Source organism: Mustela erminea, chromosome 9 (assembly GCF_009829155.1).
Source record: "Mustela erminea isolate mMusErm1 chromosome 9, mMusErm1.Pri, whole genome shotgun sequence".
NCBI lineage: Eukaryota > Metazoa > Chordata > Mammalia > Carnivora > Mustelidae > Mustela > Mustela erminea.
In genome coordinates, this window is record NC_045622.1 from 52,290,478 (window position 1) to 52,310,845 (window position 20,368).

A 20,368-nucleotide genomic window follows, 5' to 3' on the forward strand; every position below is an offset into this window, starting at 1 on the left:
TTCCTCAACACGTTAATTTCTCTCAAATTATCTTAATTTCTCTTACCATAGGCACTTAAATAATTTCAGTTCAGTGTTAAAGCACAGGCATTAAACTCAGTTTAAAGAATTTCACCTAGAATTTTATGCTGCTATCAAAACCAATATGATATTTTTATTGATCTTTCATTACCTTTCCTTATAGATCATGGACGAGACCTACAAAATGGAGTTCATGTACAGTGGTGTGGAGAATAAACAGGTGGTGATTATACATCACATGAGGCTTCAGGCCAAAGCCTTGCAACTTATAGTAACAGCTCGGACTACTCGAGGGTAAGATGTGTGGCTGCTGAAAGGGGAGGCACTGTACTTTCAAAGACTCCTCCAAATAAATGCACTCAGAGATCTCACCGAGGTTAATGGGAGGTGAAAAGATACTTACAAAAAATTTGCTAAACAGTATGCAAACTCTTCATTTTTTCAGATACTCTAGGTTTTATCTTTGGGTCAAACTGGATCTCTGGAAAGATGCAGTGGCTCTCCGTTGCCTACAGTACAACATAGGTCAACAGGCAACAAGGACATTCTTTATGGTCCTTGATTGATTTCTTTAAGAATTTAGTGCCAGGAACCATATTTTCTCTTCTGAAGGGATCAGTAAGCTCTCCCAGGCAGTAAAAACAAAAGAAGAGAATGTACTGTGCAATGAGACTACCTTGGTCAAATCCGGACCTCTCCACTTACTAGTTGTTTGATTAGGGATGGTATTTTCTTAGCCTCTCTTTGCCTTGTTTCCCTGTGTGTGAAAAGAGAATGATGATAGCATCTGTCTCATGGGGTTTCCATGAAGAAAAATGGGATGATACATGTGGAAGCACTTAACGTGGTACATGGTACATAGTAAGAGCTCACTATCAGACTTTCCATTAGAATTGCCATATTTAATCGATTCTAAAATGCACATTTTAAATTTAAACTCTCTGAAATTAGATATTTTGATGGTGTGGCACACTTGGATTGAAAGCGGGTTTTTTTCTTTCTTGGTGTTTCATAAAATAAAGGTGCCTCCTAGACTCGACACAATACTGTAGCTCATACCCAGGTGGAAGATGCATCTGATGCTCTGTCTGGCAGTGGTATTGGTCTAAAAGTGGCCTAGAGAAGGAAATAGGAGTGTTTAAGTAAGTGCTGAAAGATACCACGTCAGAAAGAACATTCTGAATGTTATTTTACTTCTTCACTGATTTTGATAGTGACCTGATAAAATCAGGTAGTGATGTAACTTAGAGATAGCCATCATTCATTTAACAAATGTTTAATCCCTACTGTTTGCCAGTCACAGCTGAGCAAACACAGGTGCTTGTGTTGGCATCTGTACTTTTTTTTTTTTTAAGATTTTACTTGTTTGAGATAGAGAGAGAAAGAGAGGACACATAACCTGAGTGGAAGGCAGATACTTAACTGACTGAGCCACCCAGGAGCCCCTTGCATCTATACTCTTTTTTTTTTTTTTTTTTTAAAGATTTTATTTATTTATTTGACAGAGAGAGATCACAAGTAGGCAGAGAGGCAGGCAGAGAGAGAGAGAGGAGGAAGCAGGCTCCCTGCTGAGCAGAGAGCCCGATGCGGGACTCGATCCCAGGACCCTGAGATCATGACCTGAGCCGAAGGCAGCGGCTTAACCCACTGAGCCACCCAGGCGCCCCGCATCTATACTCTTTTTATTTAAAAAAAAAAATTTATACACACACACACACATACATACATATATATATTCTTCAGTTTATGTGTGATTATTGTAAAAAATTTAAATATTGCAGATTAAGTGAACGTTCCCTGACAATCTACCCCTTCTGAAACAACTGTCAATAGGCTCTTCCCAAGGCAGATAAATATATATAGATTATAAATGTGTGTATTAATATAAGTGGAATCATAATATACTTTGTGTTCTGCCTCCTTTCCATTTCATCCAGTGATATTCCATTTTTCCATGTCATTATACAAAGACTAATAAATTTATTCTTGTGCTATAGTATTTTATACTTTCTGCTTGTGTTCATTTCTGCCCTTTTTTTTCCTTGACTTTGCTAGATTGGTTGTTTTCTTTGTTTCTTTGTTTTTTCCAAGGGTTTGAAAGTTTTAACCCCACGTCTGAACTTTTCCAGTGAGGTAATAGAACATAGAGGTTAAGAGGGCTACGGTTCCTTGTTTCTTAGACTCATATCTTGACCCCCACCATTTGCAAACTTAGTGACCATGGACAAGTTGCTTAAGACTTCTGTGCCTCGGGGCGCCTGGGTGGCTTAGTGGGTTGAGCCTCTGCCTTCATGATCTCAAGGTCCTGGGATAGAGTTCCCCATCAGACTCTCTGCTCAGCAGGAGGCCTGCTTCCCTCTCTCTCTGCCTGCCTCTCTGCCTGCTTGTGATCTCTCTCTGTCAAATAAATAAATAAAATCTCCAAAAAAAAAAAAAAAGACTTCTGTGCCTCAGTTTGTTCCCCCTAAGTTAAACTGGGGTAATAATAGTATCTGCTTCACCCTCACAGGGTTATTGTAAATTATTAAATGTAAAGCTCTTAAAATACTGCCTCACTCATTCAGAGTAAACACTTGATACATGTTAGCTTATATTAGTTTATATGTAAATATTATTTTTACTTGTATTTTTAATAAACATATTCAACTTATATTTATCAACATAAAAAGTAATATAGACTTTATGATTACCTCTATCGAGATCACCTCAGATCCAGATAAAATTTTAATATGTTTTTATTTGATTGTCTCATACTGTTAAATCATTTGGAACTCAGTTTTAGCTTATTATATTTTTATAATGTATTTCTTATTTGAAGAATTGGTTTTTAAAGTTTTCATTAGCCTTTATAAGTGTTTTTTCAAAATTAGTTCCAAATTGCTCACTTTTTTTGTACTATAGTTGCTTTTTGACATTCCTTGTTCTAATTCACTATTTGACTGGAACACATTCTAGCTTTCTAGTAATTATTTTTCTGAATAAATATATAAGAGACCCTGCGTGTCTGAAACTGCCTTTCTTTTGCTCTTATACATAACTGGAATTCTTTCAGAGTCAGTATTGCTATGTTACTGTTTAGTATTTCGTATTACAGTTAGGATGTCTGATGTCTGTCTGGTTCTCTTTCCTTTATAGGAGGCTTATTTTTCTGGTTCAGAGCTGTAAGTTTTTTTTCCTTTTTAGAATTCAGAAATTCTACTCAGATATGTATGTGGTGTTTTGTGTTTTTTGATTTTTGTTTTTTTTTCAGTGTTCTCACTGACTTTCAGTGTAAGCTCTGCTTTTAGCTCAAGGAATTTTTCCCCTCCATTATTTATTTAATCACTACTACTTTCATCCGCTCCAGTCTGTCATACTGGATGTTCTGTCTTCTGGATCTGTTTTGCCTGTCTCTCTTTTCTCTCATAATTTCAGTTTCTTAGTTTTTCTACTCTGTATTCTCTGTAAATTCTTCAGTATGCTCTTTTAAACTCTACTTCAATTTTCATCATTTTTAATTGTAGTGTTCTTTTTTTTCTTTTTAAGATTTATGTATTTATTTGACAGAGATCACAAGTAGGCAGAGAGGCAGGCAGAGAAAGAGGGGGAAAACGGGCTTCCTGCTGAGCAGAGAGCCCAATGCAGGGGCTTGATCCCAGGACCCTGAGATCATGACCCGAGCCGAAGACAGAGGCTTTAACCCACTGAGCCACCCAGGCGCCCCTCATTGTAGAATTCTTTTACTGTTGAATTGATTTCATTATTACTGTTCATTTCTGAGTGTGTTTTCTTCTGTGTACCTCTTTCCTAACAGTTTCTCTTGCTTTATCAGTGTAGTGTCCTTTTAGATCTCCTCTTTAATATCACTGACATTAGTTATTAAAAATTTTAGTAAGTTTTCTGTGCTTTCTTGCCTTGACTTTATCTCATTGAGGTCTGCTTGGTCTCCTTTATAGCCCTGGTTATCTTTTTAACATCTAATAATTTCCCATTGTCTTTGCATACTTATAAACAAAAGTCAACTGTAGGTGTTTGATTTCCCAGTGGACTTCACTTTTCCCCTGCTTTCTTTCCTCACACCAAGAAAAAAGTAGATGTTTTTAGTGCTAAAGCCTACTTCACATAGCATGTAGGTGAAGCTTCCTGCTCTGTTTTAGGTTTAGAGAGGGTTCCCAAATCTGTATTTTATTTAAGCCCTCCAAGATGACTCTTTATAAGCTTGACTGAATTACCTTCCTTTCACCCCTGCTTAGCTGGAGGTCTCCCTTCCAGCCCTCTCACTCCTGGAGATCTTCAGTGGGTGAACCTCACTATTAAATTTCATTTCTATTTCTGGTCGTTCATCAGATTTAAGAAAGTTTCTAGTGCTACCTGCCTTTTAGGAAAAGAATTCAAATGCATGTTGCTTGTAGAGTAAGTTCCCATTTGTCATTTCTCATTTACTTGTTCATTCAACGGATATTTATTGTCATAGCTGCTCGTGTCAGGAAATACATCCTGTGTCAAAATGATTAATACAAAAATCCCTATTTCCATGGAATTTACATTTTAATAGAAAGACTAAACTAGTTTATTAAGAACCTTAACCCCAGGGGTGCCTGGGTGGCTCAGTGGGTTAAAGCCTCTGACTTTGGCTCAGGCCATGATCCCAGGGTCTTGGTATTGAGCCCCACATCGGGCTCTCTGCTCAGCAGGGAGCCTGCTTCCTCCTCTCTCTGCCTCCCTCTCTGCCTGCTTGTGATCTCCATCTGTCAAATAAGTAAATAAAATCTAAAAAAAAAAAAGAATGTTAACCCCAGTGGGGTCCCTGGGTGGCTCAGTTGGTTAAGGAGCCAACTCCTGGTTTTGGCTCAGGTTATGATCTCATGGGTCATGGGATTGAGCCCTGCATTGGGCTCCATGCTCAGTAGGGAGTCTGCTTCAGGATTCTCTCTCTCCCTGTGCCTCCTTTCCTGCTTCCCTATTTATGTTCTCTCTCTTTCAAATAAATAAATCTTTTTTTTTTTTAAGTGAAAATTAATACCATTTCGTTCCATGTTTTTATATAAGTAAAGAGTATTTGTTTTTCTTTACTGGTACTTTACTCTTCTAATGAATAATATATTAATGAAAATAAATGGAAAGTGTCATTCAGAAATAATAAGAAATAAAAAGAACCAAGTGATGAAGAAAGAACATAGTCTGTGTCTGTGGGCAAAGTAGTAACAAAACCTTTTTCCTTTTCGTCATGAGAATCTGACCTTTGGTTAACCTTCTAGGTCTGTTCCCTAGAATCCTGGTAGCATCAGCTATATTACTCAGTGACAGTGCCGTAGTAAAAATGATCACTGAGAAAACTGCTTGTAGACCAGAAGGAACTATCAATGAACTGTAGTTGCCTGATGCAGACACCATAGCTTTGGGCTTCATTGAGTCAGTGGAGCCTGAGGCCTTTAAACAGGATAGTCTCCAAATTCACCTGGTATAGATACCCTCTCCTCGCATCTGAGCTTTCCATCCTGGGCCAGTTTAGAGCTCCCAGATGGCCCTCTGGACTGCTGAGTAGAGCGTTGCGAGGAGTCCCACAGAGGAGGAGCGTGATGCTGCACTGCCCACAAGCTTCTGTCCTGAATCCTTAGTCTGATGCCAGGCATGGTCTGGAATAGCCCTTGATTTGAGCGTTCATTGAGCCCAACAGTCACTGCAGTGTCTGAATTGGGTCTTGTGATCCTGGGAGATACTTTCCCCCTAGGTCCATTAGAAGTCTGCTCTTTCTCTTAGAGATAGTTTTGATAGTGTACTACTCTCATACTCCTTTCATGTAGACTCGGGTTTCTGGGAATTTGGTCCTAATTCCTCAGATGGAAGATTACAGAAGCAAAATATATGTATTGTTTGTATGTTTTTCTCTTTTTCTACAGAGTTGACCCCTTATTTGGGATGTGTGAAAAGTTTTTACAGGAAGTGGACTTTTTTCAGAGGTAATATTTTCATCACATTCTAGCTTACTAAACCTTGGTTATGCAGAGAATAGCACGTACAGGGCAACAAGAGCAATCACAAGCCAGAACCCTTGATTTAACTCATGCAGCCAACGTGTTTTCTGTAGCCCTGTGCCCTGTGTATTTTCTTTAGTGGGTATATAAATTTCTTTTTTTCAGCTAAAATTCAGCTAAATTCAGCTAAACGTACAATGGTATATTGAAAACATTAGGAATCATTTGGATTCAGCATTCAGCTGGGCCATGAAAAAGACAAGTACTACCTGGTAAAACAAACTTTTTTTGTTGAAAAATCGTAATTTGTTTGTTCTTTTCACCACTGTTCTTAAATTTCCATATTTTTCTATAATCTACAAAAAATTGTTCCATAAATCAATCAAGAACTTATATTCTGCAGTACAGCTATGTTTTCTCAGAATTCTGTATGGAGTAAATTAGTTAAAACAGATGCAATAGATGAGTGGAAGTCTTCACGAAGAAATAGTGATCAGACAGGTGGTGTGCTGCCAATATAATACTAGGAGGAAGGCATACATAGGATTTTATAGTCTGACATTTATTAAGTCTGATACTTCATTCTTCCACCCCTCATCCTTCCCCCCATGAACTTCACCAAACCTGAAGTTTCCATGACTCTGTACTTGACAGTCTTCCTTGTAGAGCTGAGTTGCAATATCATACTTCACCAATAGGCGCTGCTCTCTAGCAAATGATTCCCTTTGCTTGGCCCTTTAAGAGCCTAGCTTCAAATTGCAACTAAGTTCATGCCTTACTTTTGGTTTTAGGTTCTTTAAGGTGGAGAGTCTGTTTTTGTACAGTTGGGTTGAGGAGACTTTTGGTAAGGTGATAGCTCTCGTGTGCCAAAGTTCCTCATCTGTCGTGTAGGGTTGGACGGTCTTTCTTCATTCAGCCCCAGAGTCCCTGCATTACCTCCTAAGTGGAAGATTTTTTGACTGTCTCCTTCTGTAAGGCAGAAGTATTGTGGAATCAGTACAGGGAATGAGTTACTTAACTTTTTAAAGCCTCAGTGCGTCATTTTCTCTGAATCTCAGTGTTCGTATCAACAAATATAAGCCTCATTAAGATAGGCATTTTCTTCTCTTTTGCTCACTGTTATGTCCCTGGTGCCTGTGATAGTACTTGGCACTTGCTAAGTCTTAAAGACGTATTTCTTAAATTAAGTAATGAATCTATTAATACAAAAATAATTCCAGCAGTGCACAGGATTGCTGGAAGGACTAAGTAAGATCACGTAAAACACGGAGCCTACTTGGCACATACAGATATTCAGTAAACAGGCCTATGAGGACGAATATTCAGTAAACAGGCCTATGATTACATCACCAGGGCATAATTATCTAGGTGCCTGGCTTTCTCAGTCAGGAACCGTGAACTCCTTCAGTTCATCATTTCTCATCCCTCAGGGTTTGGCATATGTTTGGGGTTCAGCCTGCATAAATGAATGCCTAGTCAGTTGCTTCTGTTTGTTCTTCCAGGTGTTTTATTGCTGATTTGCCCCACCTACAGGACAGCTTTGTGGACAAACTTCTTGACCTTATGCCCCGACTTATGACATCCAAACCAGTAGAAGTGGTCAAAATTCTACAGACCATGCTGCGGCAGAGTACCTTCTTGCACCTCCCCCTTCCAGAACAGGTCAGGCCACATCTGTTGAGATAGTCAAAACTGTTCGCCTTTGTGATCTTTGACCAGTTGAGCATCTGGGCGAGGGCCTTTCCCCTAATGGGCTCCCACATGTCCCCCTGCTCATGGAGACAGTGCACGGATCATGTTTTGTTGCCCAGGGATGGCCTGGCTTTAGAATCATTGTGTTTTCTTCTCGCTTACAGATCCACAAAGCTTCGGCCACCATCATCGAGCCAGCAGGCGAGTCAGACAATCCTTTGCGGTTTACATCTGGGTTGGTTGTGGCCCTGGATGTCGATGCAACCCTGGAACACGTGCAGGACCCTCAGAACACTGTGAAGGTCCAGGTCTGTCGGGGTTCGGTCCCCACGGGGCTTCCACACTGACTGTAACTCTAGCAGCCCTGTGATTTCTGTCTGAGGGACAGAAAGTTGTCGGGGTTGGAGAGTCTGAGAAAGAGTCTGGGTGTGAATCCCATCTCTTCTGCTGATTGTGGTTTGGAGCAAGGTACTTTGAACTCTGAAGCTTGGGTTCTACAACTAACAAATAGGAGTAATTGGCAGTGAAAGGAGATAAAGTATATGTAGCCCCTGGTACCTCTTGAGTGCTTACCGGATGACGGAGGCCTTTCTAGTTTTGTAACAGGTGCAGACTTGGTATTTTCAGGGCCACAAGCAAACTTATTTATAATAAACCAGTCCTTTCTGGGCTGTGGGTGGGTCAGCTTGGTGAGCAGAATTTAAAGGTTGGAAAAAGCAAGCGCTAGGGAGTATTTTTTCCTAAGTTAGCTATATTAGAGACACATGCAAATGCAGTAGAGATGCCAGTTGATTTAGAGAGTCTGCAGTTAAGCCCCACAAAGAGTACTGCTCACTCATCTATCCGTCCACGTAGCAATGCTCACTCTGTTGCACATGATAAGCACTAGGGTTGCAAATGTGTCAGAATTCCTGTCCTCAGGATGCGCAGTATCAGTGAAAGACCAGTGAACATGCAATTATAAAACAGAAGTTCAGTCATCACTCAGATGAAGACAGGAGAAGAATACTGTGGCCTCTTACTAAATACCTGATTGCTCACATACTGAAGGCCTAATTTTGGGAACCCTTCGGCAACACTGCCTTCTGAAATAAGAAACATGTTGAAATGGAGCTGACTTATTCCCAAGATTAAGAGACTGACTGGTGGGCACCTGGGTGGCTCAGTGGGTTAAAGCGTCTGCCTTAGGTTTGGGTCGTGATCCCAGGGTCCTGGGATCAAGCCCCGCCTCGGGCTCTCTGCTCAGCAGGAAGCCTGCTTCCCTTCTTCTGTCTCTGCCTGCCTCTCTGCCTACCTGTGATCTCTGTCAAATAAATAAATAAAATCTTAAAAAAAAAAAAGAGAGAGAGACTGACTAGTTCAGTGAAATAATGGAACTTTGTACTAACTTAACTTGCAGTGTGAGAAACTACTTGCAAGTTTCAAAGGCAGGAATGAAGGGGTGCACAATATGCCACCCCAGATATCTCTTTGGCATAAGGATTATTGGGGCAATTATTTTCAAGAGGCTGAAGACACAGGAGAATCTCTGAAAACAGAGAAATTGCCCTTTTGTGAGATAAATTTACATTTATAAGGGAGATCATCCTTTGTAGAGCTGTCTCCCTCTGTACCAGGAAGAGAAGGATGACAGTCTCTAGAAACTCTAAACAGTGGGGCAGCCATCAACTTAAATTTGCATAACAGGGGTACCTGGTTGGCTCAGTTGATGGAGCTGGAGCTCCACGCTGGATGCAGAGATTACTTTAAAATTTTTTTGTTGTTGTTTTACAACAATCTTACCCTTGTTTATTGTGCTTGTTCATTGAGCCAAAACTGGCTCCCTTCCACCTCAATGTCTTTCTTTTGTCTTTAGTGGAAAATGGTATTTAAGGTGATGACTTGAGCCATTTGGGGGAGTTCAGTTTTCCTGGATATTTCCCATGTATATAGAACATATACATGTTATTAAACTTGTGTTTTGTTTTGTTTTCCCTGTTTATCTGTCTTTTATTATAGGAATAAGCTTAGTCAAGAACTTAGAAGGGTAGAGGAAAAATTAATTTTCCTTCCCTACAGGTTTATTTCCAGTTTTTAGCTACCATAAAAAATTCTGTAATATGCTTAAAATACACATGCACATGATGGAGAGAATTTAATTTGTAGAGTGTGGTAGGAGGCTGAGGAAAAGAAGGGCTTTGTGGAGACATCAGTGCATGGGGAGGTCTGAAAGGATAAGAACAAAGGATAAGGGCTAGAGGAGGTATTTATGCAGAAGGGCTACCAATAAAAGAAGGGATGCAAGCATTGACACTAAGTACAATCTGAGGACAGATAGCCAGGGACAGGCAGGGAAGCCTTCCTGGAAGAGATATGAATGAGTCAGGCTCTGAAGATTTGCTGTGGTGACAAGAGAGGGGAAAAAACCTCTGGCTTCCCAGTAGGAATTCCTTTTTTTCTTTTTTTTTTTCTTTTCTTTTTTTTTTTTTTTTTTTTTTTTTTAGATTTTATTTATTTTTTCGACAGAGAGAGAGAGGGAGAGATCACAAGCAGGCAGAGAGGCAGGTAGAGAGAGAGGGGAAAGCAGGCTCCCTGCCAAGCAGAGAGCCCAATGCAGTGCTGGATCCCAGGTGCCCCTTTTTCTCTTTTTTAAAGGAATTCTTTATTATAAATCATAAGACCTACACAGAAGTAATTCTGAGTTGGCCATGAGGTTGTACTACAGGTTTTTTTTTTCTATTTGTTTTTGTTTCCCCACATTAGTGGTTATCTACCCTAACCACACTTTAAGAAAGCATTAAAAAGTAATGATGCACAGGCCTCAGCTTATACCAGTTAAATCAGAATCCTGAGAGTAGGGCCCATGAGTACCAGTACCAACAGAGCCACTGGGGGTGGCTCAGTCATTAAGCATCTGCCTTCAGCTCCGATCATGATCCCAGGGTCCTGGGATCCAGCTCCCTGCTCAGCAGGAAGCCTGCTCCTCACTCTCCCACTTCCCTGCTTGTGTTCCCTCTCTCTTGCTGTCTTTCTCTGTCAAATAAATCCTTAAAAAAATAATAACAGTAACTCTTATCTGATTCTAATGCACAGCTAGAGTTGAGAACTGTTGTTTCACGTTTATCCCTGAGAAAAAGTTCAGTGACCAACTGAGCATAAGTGAAGTTGCAGGCAGCTTATGTAAGGGTCACCTTCTAGACTGTACTGAAAAGTCTCCAAAGTCACTCTACCATGTGCCTGATCAGACTCTTCTGGTGCCTCTGCAGGTGGGGTGGTGGGGGACTCACTGCTCCTTGTGGGACAGCTCTGATGGGAGGAAGGTGCTGTCCAGACCATTACCGCTTCTATTCTGGGCAAGTGAAAGGTGATTAGTGTAGCTGGGGTACAGGGGTGCAAGGGCACCTGACCCTTAAGGGTCCCAAACAGACTAGGTTTGGCCACTCGCTGGTGACAAAATCCAAAGACACATAAAGGAGCAGTGGTGAAACAAGACAAAATTCCTTTCAGTGAGGCCAACTCTGGAAAGACAGCGGACTAGTGTCTCAAAGACAGTCTCCGAAGGTCTGAAAACACTTGCAGGTTTCTTTGAGGAAATTGTGGGACAAAGGTCGGTGGGTACTTGCAGGTGGGCAATGAAGCTTAAGTCATGATTGACTTGGAGTCAACCACAAGGGCTCTTGTTGGCTCAGGGCAGTTGTTATTGCTTGTTTTTGTTACCATCAGGAAATGTTTTGCCTTCTGGGTCTTTTGCCTGAATTAAGAGATAAACTGGAAAGAAGAGCTTAAACAATTAGAAAGTTTGAGGTCAGCATGGAGGCAGTTGAAGTCTTCTCTCATTATGGGGCAGGTGGGCTGAGCCAGGCCTCTCCAGAGTTTCAAAGTTGAAAGGCATGTGCAGTTTCCTTCTCTGTCCTTACTGGTAGGTTTCCATAGTCGAGGCCCTCAGTTCTCTGATAAGCTGCATCTGTTGGTTTGGTTCATTTGTGCAACAGGCTGTCCGTGCAGGTAGTGGTGAGGCTACCCTGGGATGTGAGGAAAGTACTCTGGCCCTGTATGAGATTTGAGAACTGCCCAGCTGTTAAAAAAAAACAAACAAACAAGAAAACAAGTCCAAACTGGAGTCATTTGCCCCCCACAACAGGAAACTAAGACTTAATTACAGTTTCAACCTATTCCAGGAATGTGTCCTTCCCATTTTGTCCAGCTCCGCAGAGCATCTCTCTACTTGCTAGACTCTCAATAAAGCCAATTAGATCTTCAAATTTACTTGGCTGAATTTTATTTTTTAACCGAGCAGACACTTCTTTGACAGAAAGAGCAATAGAAAGTGCTTCTTAGTATCCTGTAATCTAGAGTAGAGAATGCAGTTACAAAATTATTATTTTTTTTAAGATTTTGATTTATTTATTTGACAGATCAAAGTAGGCAAAGAGGCAGGCAGAGAGAGAGAAGGAAGCAGGCTCCCCACTGAGCAGAGAGCCCGATGCGGGGCTCAATCCCAGGACCCTGGGATCATGACCTGAGCAGAAGGCAGAGACTTTAACCCACTGAGCCACCTAGGTGCCCCTAGAAAATTATTCTTAATACTTTTTGGTTGGTGGTGGATCATGGCCCATGAAGTGATTAAGAGCTGAGGAAAGAGAAAGTCATCCTGATGGGGGTGCCTTTTCCATCAGGACTGGTATTTGTACGTGTTTTTGTACTTAATAGAGGCACTTGACTCTTGTCACTTCTTCACCATGAATTCAGGGACATTTAGCAAACACTGCTTTGTGCTGGGGCAGGGAATACAGAGATGCCCACAGTGTTGTCCTCTGCTCCAGGAACAGTTCTTAGTGAAGGCTGGTGTCTTCTGTTCCTCCTCTTTTGAGATTCACAACAGACAGCACAGTTTTGTTAAAAACTCATAGCCCCTCTGTCTCTTTTTCTCATTTCTCTCACCTCTTAGGTCTTATATCCAGATGGCCAGGCTCAGATGATTCATCCTAAGCCAGCCGACTTCCGGAATCCTGGCCCAGGACGCCATCGGCTTATCACTCAGGTGTACCTCTCCCACACTGCCTGGACAGGTAAAGGGTCAGTGGACCAGGGTGGACAGGAAAATATGCTCCTAGGGATCACACTTACCTGTAGGCATTTGGTTTTTTGTACTTTTCAAAAATACATGGTTCTGTCAGGCCTGCTGAGGACTGTACTTGTTTTCTTAAGGAGTTTAAAAACCCAAACTGGCTGCACTTAGATTCATTTGCTGCATTGCTTTGATTGCTGAGGCCCAAGATTTTGTAAGATGTACAGGAGTTATAATAGAAAGGAATCTCGTGGAAAGAGCCCTCAGCTGGATACCAGCACACTATTTGTCCTGTCTCTGCCACTGACTTGCTACATAGCCTCGGACAAGCCATTCTGCCTACTGAAACTGTTTCCTCACTTTCAAAATGAAGATGATAGTTCTCCACCTAGGAGTTAGTTCTGAGCCTTGCTTTGTCTGGAAGTTAAGCGGTTTTATATTTCTTACCCCAAATTAAAACTTTTCTGTTTTTGCCTATGAACCATTCAGTTCATTCCCCTGAAACAAGTAAAATGACAACTATTACTGTCCTGCCTTCCCACAGGACTGGTTTAATGTGATACTTTAATAATTTGTGAAAAGATAGGAAGGTTACATAAGTATTTTTAAAAATTCTTAAGAATACAATGGGAGAATACAAGCACATCAGACATTACATTTCAAGTGTGTAAGGCTGCTTTTGAAACTTGAAAAAAGAGACTCAATCTACAGAACCTAAAATGTGGGGGAGAATTGGCCTCACCGTATTTCCTAAATCACTAAAGATGATTCAGAAGCATGATTATTACTGGAGAAAGAGTTTCATGCCACCAAATTTGGTTTATTTTATAAATAGGTGGATGCATTCTGGAATTTTTTTTCACTGAAAAAAAAATTTTAAGACTTTTTTAAAAGATTTTATTTATTTATTTGACAGACAAGAGATCACAAGTGGGGGGGAGCAGGCTCCCTGCTGAGCAAAGAGCCCAATGTGGGGCTCAATCCCAGAACCCTAGGATCATGACCAGAGCCAAAGGCAGAGGCTTTAACCCACTGAGCCATCCAGGCGCCCCTTCACTGGATTTTTAAATACATGAGTAACTAATGCCATTATTATTGGTTTCCCTCTCTCGGGGGTGTTAGGTGAGTATAAATGACATAATAAGGTTTTCACAAAGAGAAAATAGTGCTGTTAAATATCAGGGCAGCCCCTTTGGGGGTCTAGTCAGTAATCCTGGGCCTAGAACATTGAGGAAGCATCCAGCAATGCTTTATCCAGGATCTTCCTCCCTGAGCATCTCTTATTTTATATTTTTGCTGCCTGGAGTGTTCTGCACTACCACAGGAAGGCAGAATTTCTTATTCTAATCTGTTTTGATAAAGGGATCCTAGACATGGACACGATATGCTAGAAAGATAATGCCGTGGGACAGCATTGTTGAGGAAGGGCCAAGATTCAGAGAAGCACTTAGTTGCACGTTAGATCTCAGAAGAGCCTCAGAGGTGTTGGCAGGGCCTAGTGACTTGCCCCGTTCCTACAGTAGCTCCTTGCCTGAGCCAGGGCTACCATCTAGGCTGTCATGAGCCTGAAGAATTCTGATTCGTTCAGGATCACCTGCTCTGAGAGATTGCTATTACAGATCTCTCTTTTCTCAGTACAGCACTTTATTAACCGACTGAGCCACCCAGGCACCCCTCTTTTTTCATTTTAAGATGCATAAGTGGAGGCCCATGTAGTGGATCATGGGGCCCCTGAGGCTGGCATGCAGATTTCCCAACTCCCAGATCCCTTGTGTTTTCATTATACCACGTTCCCTTCTGACCTGGGATGCCTGGGACACTAGTGAGATGTGTTCTCATTCTGAATGCCCTGCGCTGTCTTTGTGCTAATCCAGGAGGTGGGGTCTAGTGCTGGGGAGCATTTCCTCCATGCAGTCCTTCAGCAGCTCCCTACCAGAGGCCTCTCCTCTGAGAGGCAGGCTATTGCCATGTCAGAAGCTTGAGTCACTCTGACCTGGTTCTAGATTCTGCCTCCCTTGCTGTACCTTCCCGAGAAAGTCGTTTTACCTCTCTGTCTCATTTACTTTACCTGTAAGATAGGAGCAAGAAGATATACCTCATAGGAGAGCTGTTCTTCCAGGCATGATGAATAGGTTGCATGATTTGTCCCATATAATCTTTTGTCTTTCTCTCCCACTGTCTCTCATTTTCTCTCCCCTCTCCTTTCCTCTTATGGCAGTGGTTTGAATTGCCATTCTTACTACATGCAGGGAGGGCACAACAAACAGTTGGGCTGAGTCCTTTGACCTCACCAGGATTTGGCTGAAAGTGCTGTGAGAGTTGGGGCTGGGTTGTGGTTGGGGTTGGCAACAGCCATCTGGGACAAAAGAGGGGAGCATAGTGGGATAGCTGATACCAGACCCTGAGACCAGAGTGCAGCACTGGTTTCATTACAGATAAACCCCATATTACACGGTTGTGTTCCTACCACGTGGCAGGTAAGGGGTGGTGCTGAGGCCGCTCTTGGGCCGGCTAGGTTGCTCTGGCTTCTTGGGAACCTTCCCCTTCCTGGAGGACAGCAATTCGGTCTCTGTTTTCCTCCCTACAGAGAAGTCTGGAAGTGACTAGGAAGAGGTCTGGAGAGGCATTGAGAAGTTCTGGGACCTCTGCCCTTGTTCATTTAGATCCATCCAGCTCTTAACTTTTCTCCTCTGTATTTCTTAGCGTTGGGCTAATCTTTAATACTTGCACATTTTGCTCCAGTCACATGAAATTTAAGAGGATATCCCAAGCTTACTCTGTTCCTGGCCCTTTGCACCTGCCCTTAGGCTCTTCTGAAATACTCTCCCTGTCCTTTGTAGAAGCCACATGGTTAACAAAAAGATTAATTGCTTCAGTGTATCAAGTGGGTTTAAATACTGCCACCAGTGTGGATTTGCACATTCACTTAGAAACTTTCAGAGCCTTGGGACTTTTACAGGGGGAGGGGGATTTGTGACAGTCTTTTGTGGTGTAGCAGAGTAAGAACTCTTGGGGTTGTGTGCTTGACACAGAGCAGGTGTTTTATTCTAAAGTCTTCCTGGGGACATCTAGATGGCTCAGTCTATTAAGCGTCTGCCTTCGGCCCAGGTCATGATCCCAGAGTCCTGGGATCAAGTACTGCATCGGGCTCCCTGCTCAGGTGGGAGCCTTCTTCTCCCTCTGACTGCCACTCTCCCTGCTTGTGCACTCTCTCTCTGACAATAAATAAATAAAATCTTAAAAAAAAAAAAAAAAAGAAATTGATTAAAAAAATAAACAAAACCTTCCTGGGCCCCCTCCTCACTGTCCTTACAGATTTGATTAGAGTGCTGTGCTTCTTTTGTAACTGTCTCTGTTCCCAGCAGATGGGCAGCAATTTGAGAGAGGGCTTACTTGCTCACTCGGGCCTGTTACATGCATGAAAGAAAGGAAGGTTTAGTGACATGATTTTAGGTCCCTGAAATGTGTTCCTGTTCATTGGTGAGAATTTCTTGTCAGAACTCTTTCCTAATCAAATCAAGGTTGCTTCTCCACTAAGACGGTAGCGTCTGCAGTATTTGCGGCCCTGATGCCCAGGCTCAGCCACACAGGAAGAGCCTGGTTATCTGGCCATGAGAAACAGCCCTGTGCAGGCCCATGTGGCCCTCTCTGGAAGCCAGAAGGCCTCTGAGGCAAAGTTTTTAGTCGTCTCTGATCAGCCACAGATCTGAGCTGCAGAGAGCCCACAGGGACTGGAGGAGGAGGTGGTGGAGAAGCAGCTCCTCTGTAGGCTCGGGCTCAGCCTTGCAGGATTCAGGCTGGGAAAGTGTCTTTGGTGAGGGGGAAGGGTTGAAGACAGATGAAGAAATGTTTAGAAACCTAACTGCTTCTGCCTTTGATGTGGCTTTTACTTGACATTTCTTCCCAATTCCTAGCAGTTGCCCCATCATAGAGGATTTCTTTTGTCTTTTTTTTTCCAGAACCATGCCAGGTGGAAGTCAGGCTGCTGCTGGCCTACAACTCCAGTTCTCGAATTCCAAAATCCCCATGGATCGAGGGCGGTGAGGTGTCACCCCAGGTGGAAACCAGCATCGAGGGCACCATCCCCTTCAGCAAGTCTGTGAAAGTTTACATAATGCCCAAACCCGCAAGGCGCTGAGTCACCAGCAATCTGTAGAGCCGAGGCTGGGAAGGCCCTTCATAGGTAGCAGAGTGAGGCAGAAGCCTAGAGCACTTCACCTGGAGATGGCATGTAGGCATGGGCACCATGACCTGTCTAGTCTCATCTGGTATCAAACACACAATAAATTATTTTGCATTAAAAAACCAAAAACCTTCAAGTCTGCACCTCCTCCTTCCCTGGCAGTCCCCTCCCCCCACCACCAATAAAGTTGAAAAAACACCTAGCTGTTCTAGTTCCTGGTCCTTAAAAAAATTATGTGGCTGTAGGTTCAATATTTATATCACATGGTTATGTTCCTCGAGTGTGAAACAAAGTTTTGTAGCCACCTCTAAAGAACAGCTTACTGGAGCATAATCTTGTTTTTTAAATCAGCAGGCTGTTTGCCAGGGCCCACTCCTTTCACAGCTGTACTTTCTCACCACCAATGGTTCCTGAATGGCCTTAGACATCACTATCTTGCCAAGAAGGTCTTTCCTAATGCAGGCAGTAGCTACACCAACGACTGGGTGAATAGCTGGAGAATGAATCATTTTCATCCCTGAGAGAGATTCTTGATCTTGCCTGTCAGTACCCTTAGAACCAAAATAATGCATGAGGGCCATATTATAGGAGATCAAGGGTTATGGAAAAGTGATCCAGTTTAAGAAATAAAGGCATTTCCCACTGCATCTTTGATGACTCCAGGGTTGGAGCTGCATGTGAGTTACTGGTGTAGCTGCGGGATAAGAGCAGTAAATGCTCCAGGGGAGTTAACTGTGTGCGGGCCCTGCTACCTGCCATTTAATCCTTGCTGCAGCCAACTGAGTCTTCTGGAGACCTCAGAGAAGCCTGGGAGGAAGCCTGGACAGTAAGTAATAAAGCTGTTTTCATTCAAATCCAAGATGGTTCCCAAGGCCTGGGCTCTGCCACCTCTGGGAAAGTATACGGAAAAAGCCTTTAAATCTTCAGCTCTCTATACCTGGCTTTCCTCAGCCATAAAATAGAGATAATTATACCTTAGGTGTTGTTGAATGAGTTTAATCAAATAATGCTTGGTAGAATCTGAATCTGCAGCCAGTCTTGATCTTATGTGGTACTTGGAAAGCTTATAAAAGTAATAGCAGGATTATAAAACGACTCAGGTGGTGCTGAAATTTGAATTCAAGCATGTTTGGCTTTTGGTTTAATGCACTTGATTTGTGCCTGGCAGTGATATGAGCCTTTTCCATGAATTAACTCATTTAACCCTCACAGCTACCCTATGAAGTAGGTACTGTTTTCTTTGTTTTACAAGCAAGGCAATTGGATTTAGAAAATTAAGTAATTTGGCCACAGTCATACAACTAGTAGATAACAGAGCTGGGGTTTGAACTCAGGCAGTCTGGCTCTAGAATGCCATCCCTGCCAGAGTGGCACTAAGGGAAGCAAGCTCTTCAAGGAGCTAGGTTACTTTTCTAGTGGGCTTGCTTGTTTTGTGTATCTCAGGAATGTGACATCACTGAGCTCTCATGTATCAAAAAGATACTGTGACAAAAGTGCCTGCCCTGGTGATAAAGAAGCTGGGAGCTAGGCCAAATCCTGTCACTGTTCTTACCCAAGCACCATCTGATGATGGCTGGGTCAGAGCTTTAAGACATTGAGACCCATGGCTGCCCACCGACAGAGCGCCTCGTGCACTCACTATAGAAAGTGTGAAGGCTTCTGCATGAAGGCTGTGCTGCATCCTCTTCAGCTATGGTACTCCTGCTATAGAAATCCTCAAGTCATTCCCCCATTTCAAAGGTGGGGAAATTGAGGTTTTGAGGTAATGTTTTTCTCCTAAAGGGAAATGCCAGGACTTTATCCTGGGTCTTAACATGCAAAATAGAGTATTTTTTTCCACCAAAGCTAGAGATGAACTAAGGGGCAGAGTTTTGCATAACTTCAAGAGAAGTTTTTAAAAGCTGTGTAAGAATAGAATGGGTTGCATTAGGAGATGAATTGTCTATGTTGGATGTGTTTAGCAGAGGTTGAACAGGCTCCTGACAAGTTTCTTGCAGAGGAATTCAAGTCTCATATAAGAGATTCCTTTTTAAATTCCTTTGAAAACCCTGAATTATCAGATTCTATGAAACATGAGACTGAATTCATGGTTAATGCCAAGACTGGAACCCAGGTCTCCTGCTTTTTAGTCCAACATGGTTTCCGTAACGGGTCTGTTCTGTGTAAGTGGTCTCCCACGTATCCAGCAGTCAAAGCCAGAAACCTGTGTCAACTGGACTCCTGCACCCCTCAGATAAACAGAGCCATCAGATAAACACCCCTCAGATAAACCGGCCCTTTAGATTCTGCTTCCTTAAATATTTCTTGACTCAATCGTCTTCTCATACTTGGTTTCTATCCTAATGCAGAACACCATCATCTCCTAAAATGTGGCATTAGCTGCTTAAAGATCTTGCCTCAGATCTGCTCCCTTCAGTCCATTCTTCACACAGCTTGCAGAGTGATCTAAAACCCAGATCTGTTCAGGCCATTCCCCTGCTTAGTCCCTTTGACTAAGGCCCGCTACTGGCCCAGAATTAAGTCTAACGTCCTAATCTCAAAGGCTCTTCATGCCTCTGTCATCTCCAGCCTCATACTGCCTGTGCCACACGTTCTGTGTACTTCTCTGGCAATAGAGAATTCCTGTAGTTAATGTCCAACACTCACCAGGCTATCTTGGTCTCAGACCTTTGGACCTCCTGAGCCCTGGAATATGTTCCTCAGAGGGTCTCCTGTGGCTTCTTCTCATTCTCCAGGACTGAGCCTCATTCTAGAAGGTATTTTGTGTCTCCTGTGGGCTTGGCGCATTGCCTCTGTGTTCTGACAGCCTTTTGTATGTTCTTGAAGCATATTTATTTAAGTTTCTGTTGCAGGTTCACAAATGGAAACCCGTTTTAAAGAAAGGTAGACAGGAAAAAAGGAGTCAAGTGGCCTGTCGGAAGGTAATAGAGACTTCCAACGTCTTCAGTCAGGGTCAGAAGGTAGTTGCTCTTCAGCTCTGCTCAGTGGTTTCTTTCTTTGTTTTTTTTTTTATGATTTAATTTATTTATTTGACAGAGATCACAAGTAGACGGAGAGGCAGGCAGAGAGAGAGATAGAGGGAAGCAGGCTCCCTGCTGAGCAGAGAGCCTGATGCGGGACTCGATCCCAGGACCCTGATATCATGACCTGAGCTGAAGGCAGCGGCCTAACCCACTGAGCCACCCAGGTGCCCTGCTCAGTGGTTTCTAAGTGTGGGTCTGGTGGTATCAGATCTTCTGGTTCTTCCAGAAGAGCAGGAAAGCTGCATTTTCATGTAAAAAAAAAAAAAAAAGCCCAATTAAAAAATAAATGAGGGGCGCTTGGGTGGCTCAGTGGGTTTTAAGCCTCTCTGCCTTCAGCTCAGGTCATGATCTCAGAGTCCTGGGATCAAGTCCCGCATTGGGTTCTCTGCTCGACGGGGAGCCTGCTTCCCCCTTTCTCTCTGCCTCCCTTTCTGCCTACTTGTGATCT

General features: G+C 42.6%; 1 protein-coding gene across 2 annotated transcripts in view; it reads left to right on the forward strand.

Annotated features, from left to right (window-relative positions):
• The window catches only part of INTS4 (integrator complex subunit 4), a 113,948-nt gene extending 96,922 nt beyond the window's left edge, over nucleotides 1-17,026 (forward strand). For both annotated transcript variants that reach the window (XM_032358043.1, XM_032358045.1), the window contains 6 exons: nucleotides 185-315; nucleotides 5,901-5,960; nucleotides 7,478-7,637; nucleotides 7,832-7,975; nucleotides 12,595-12,715; nucleotides 16,674-17,026. In XM_032358043.1, the coding sequence (XP_032213934.1) occupies nucleotides 185-315; nucleotides 5,901-5,960; nucleotides 7,478-7,637; nucleotides 7,832-7,975; nucleotides 12,595-12,715; nucleotides 16,674-16,852 (795 nt within the window). In that variant the 3' untranslated portion in view covers nucleotides 16,853-17,026. The remainder of the gene's footprint in view (nucleotides 1-184; nucleotides 316-5,900; nucleotides 5,961-7,477; nucleotides 7,638-7,831; nucleotides 7,976-12,594; nucleotides 12,716-16,673) is intronic.
• The last annotated feature ends 3,342 nt before the right edge of the window (nucleotides 17,027-20,368 follow it).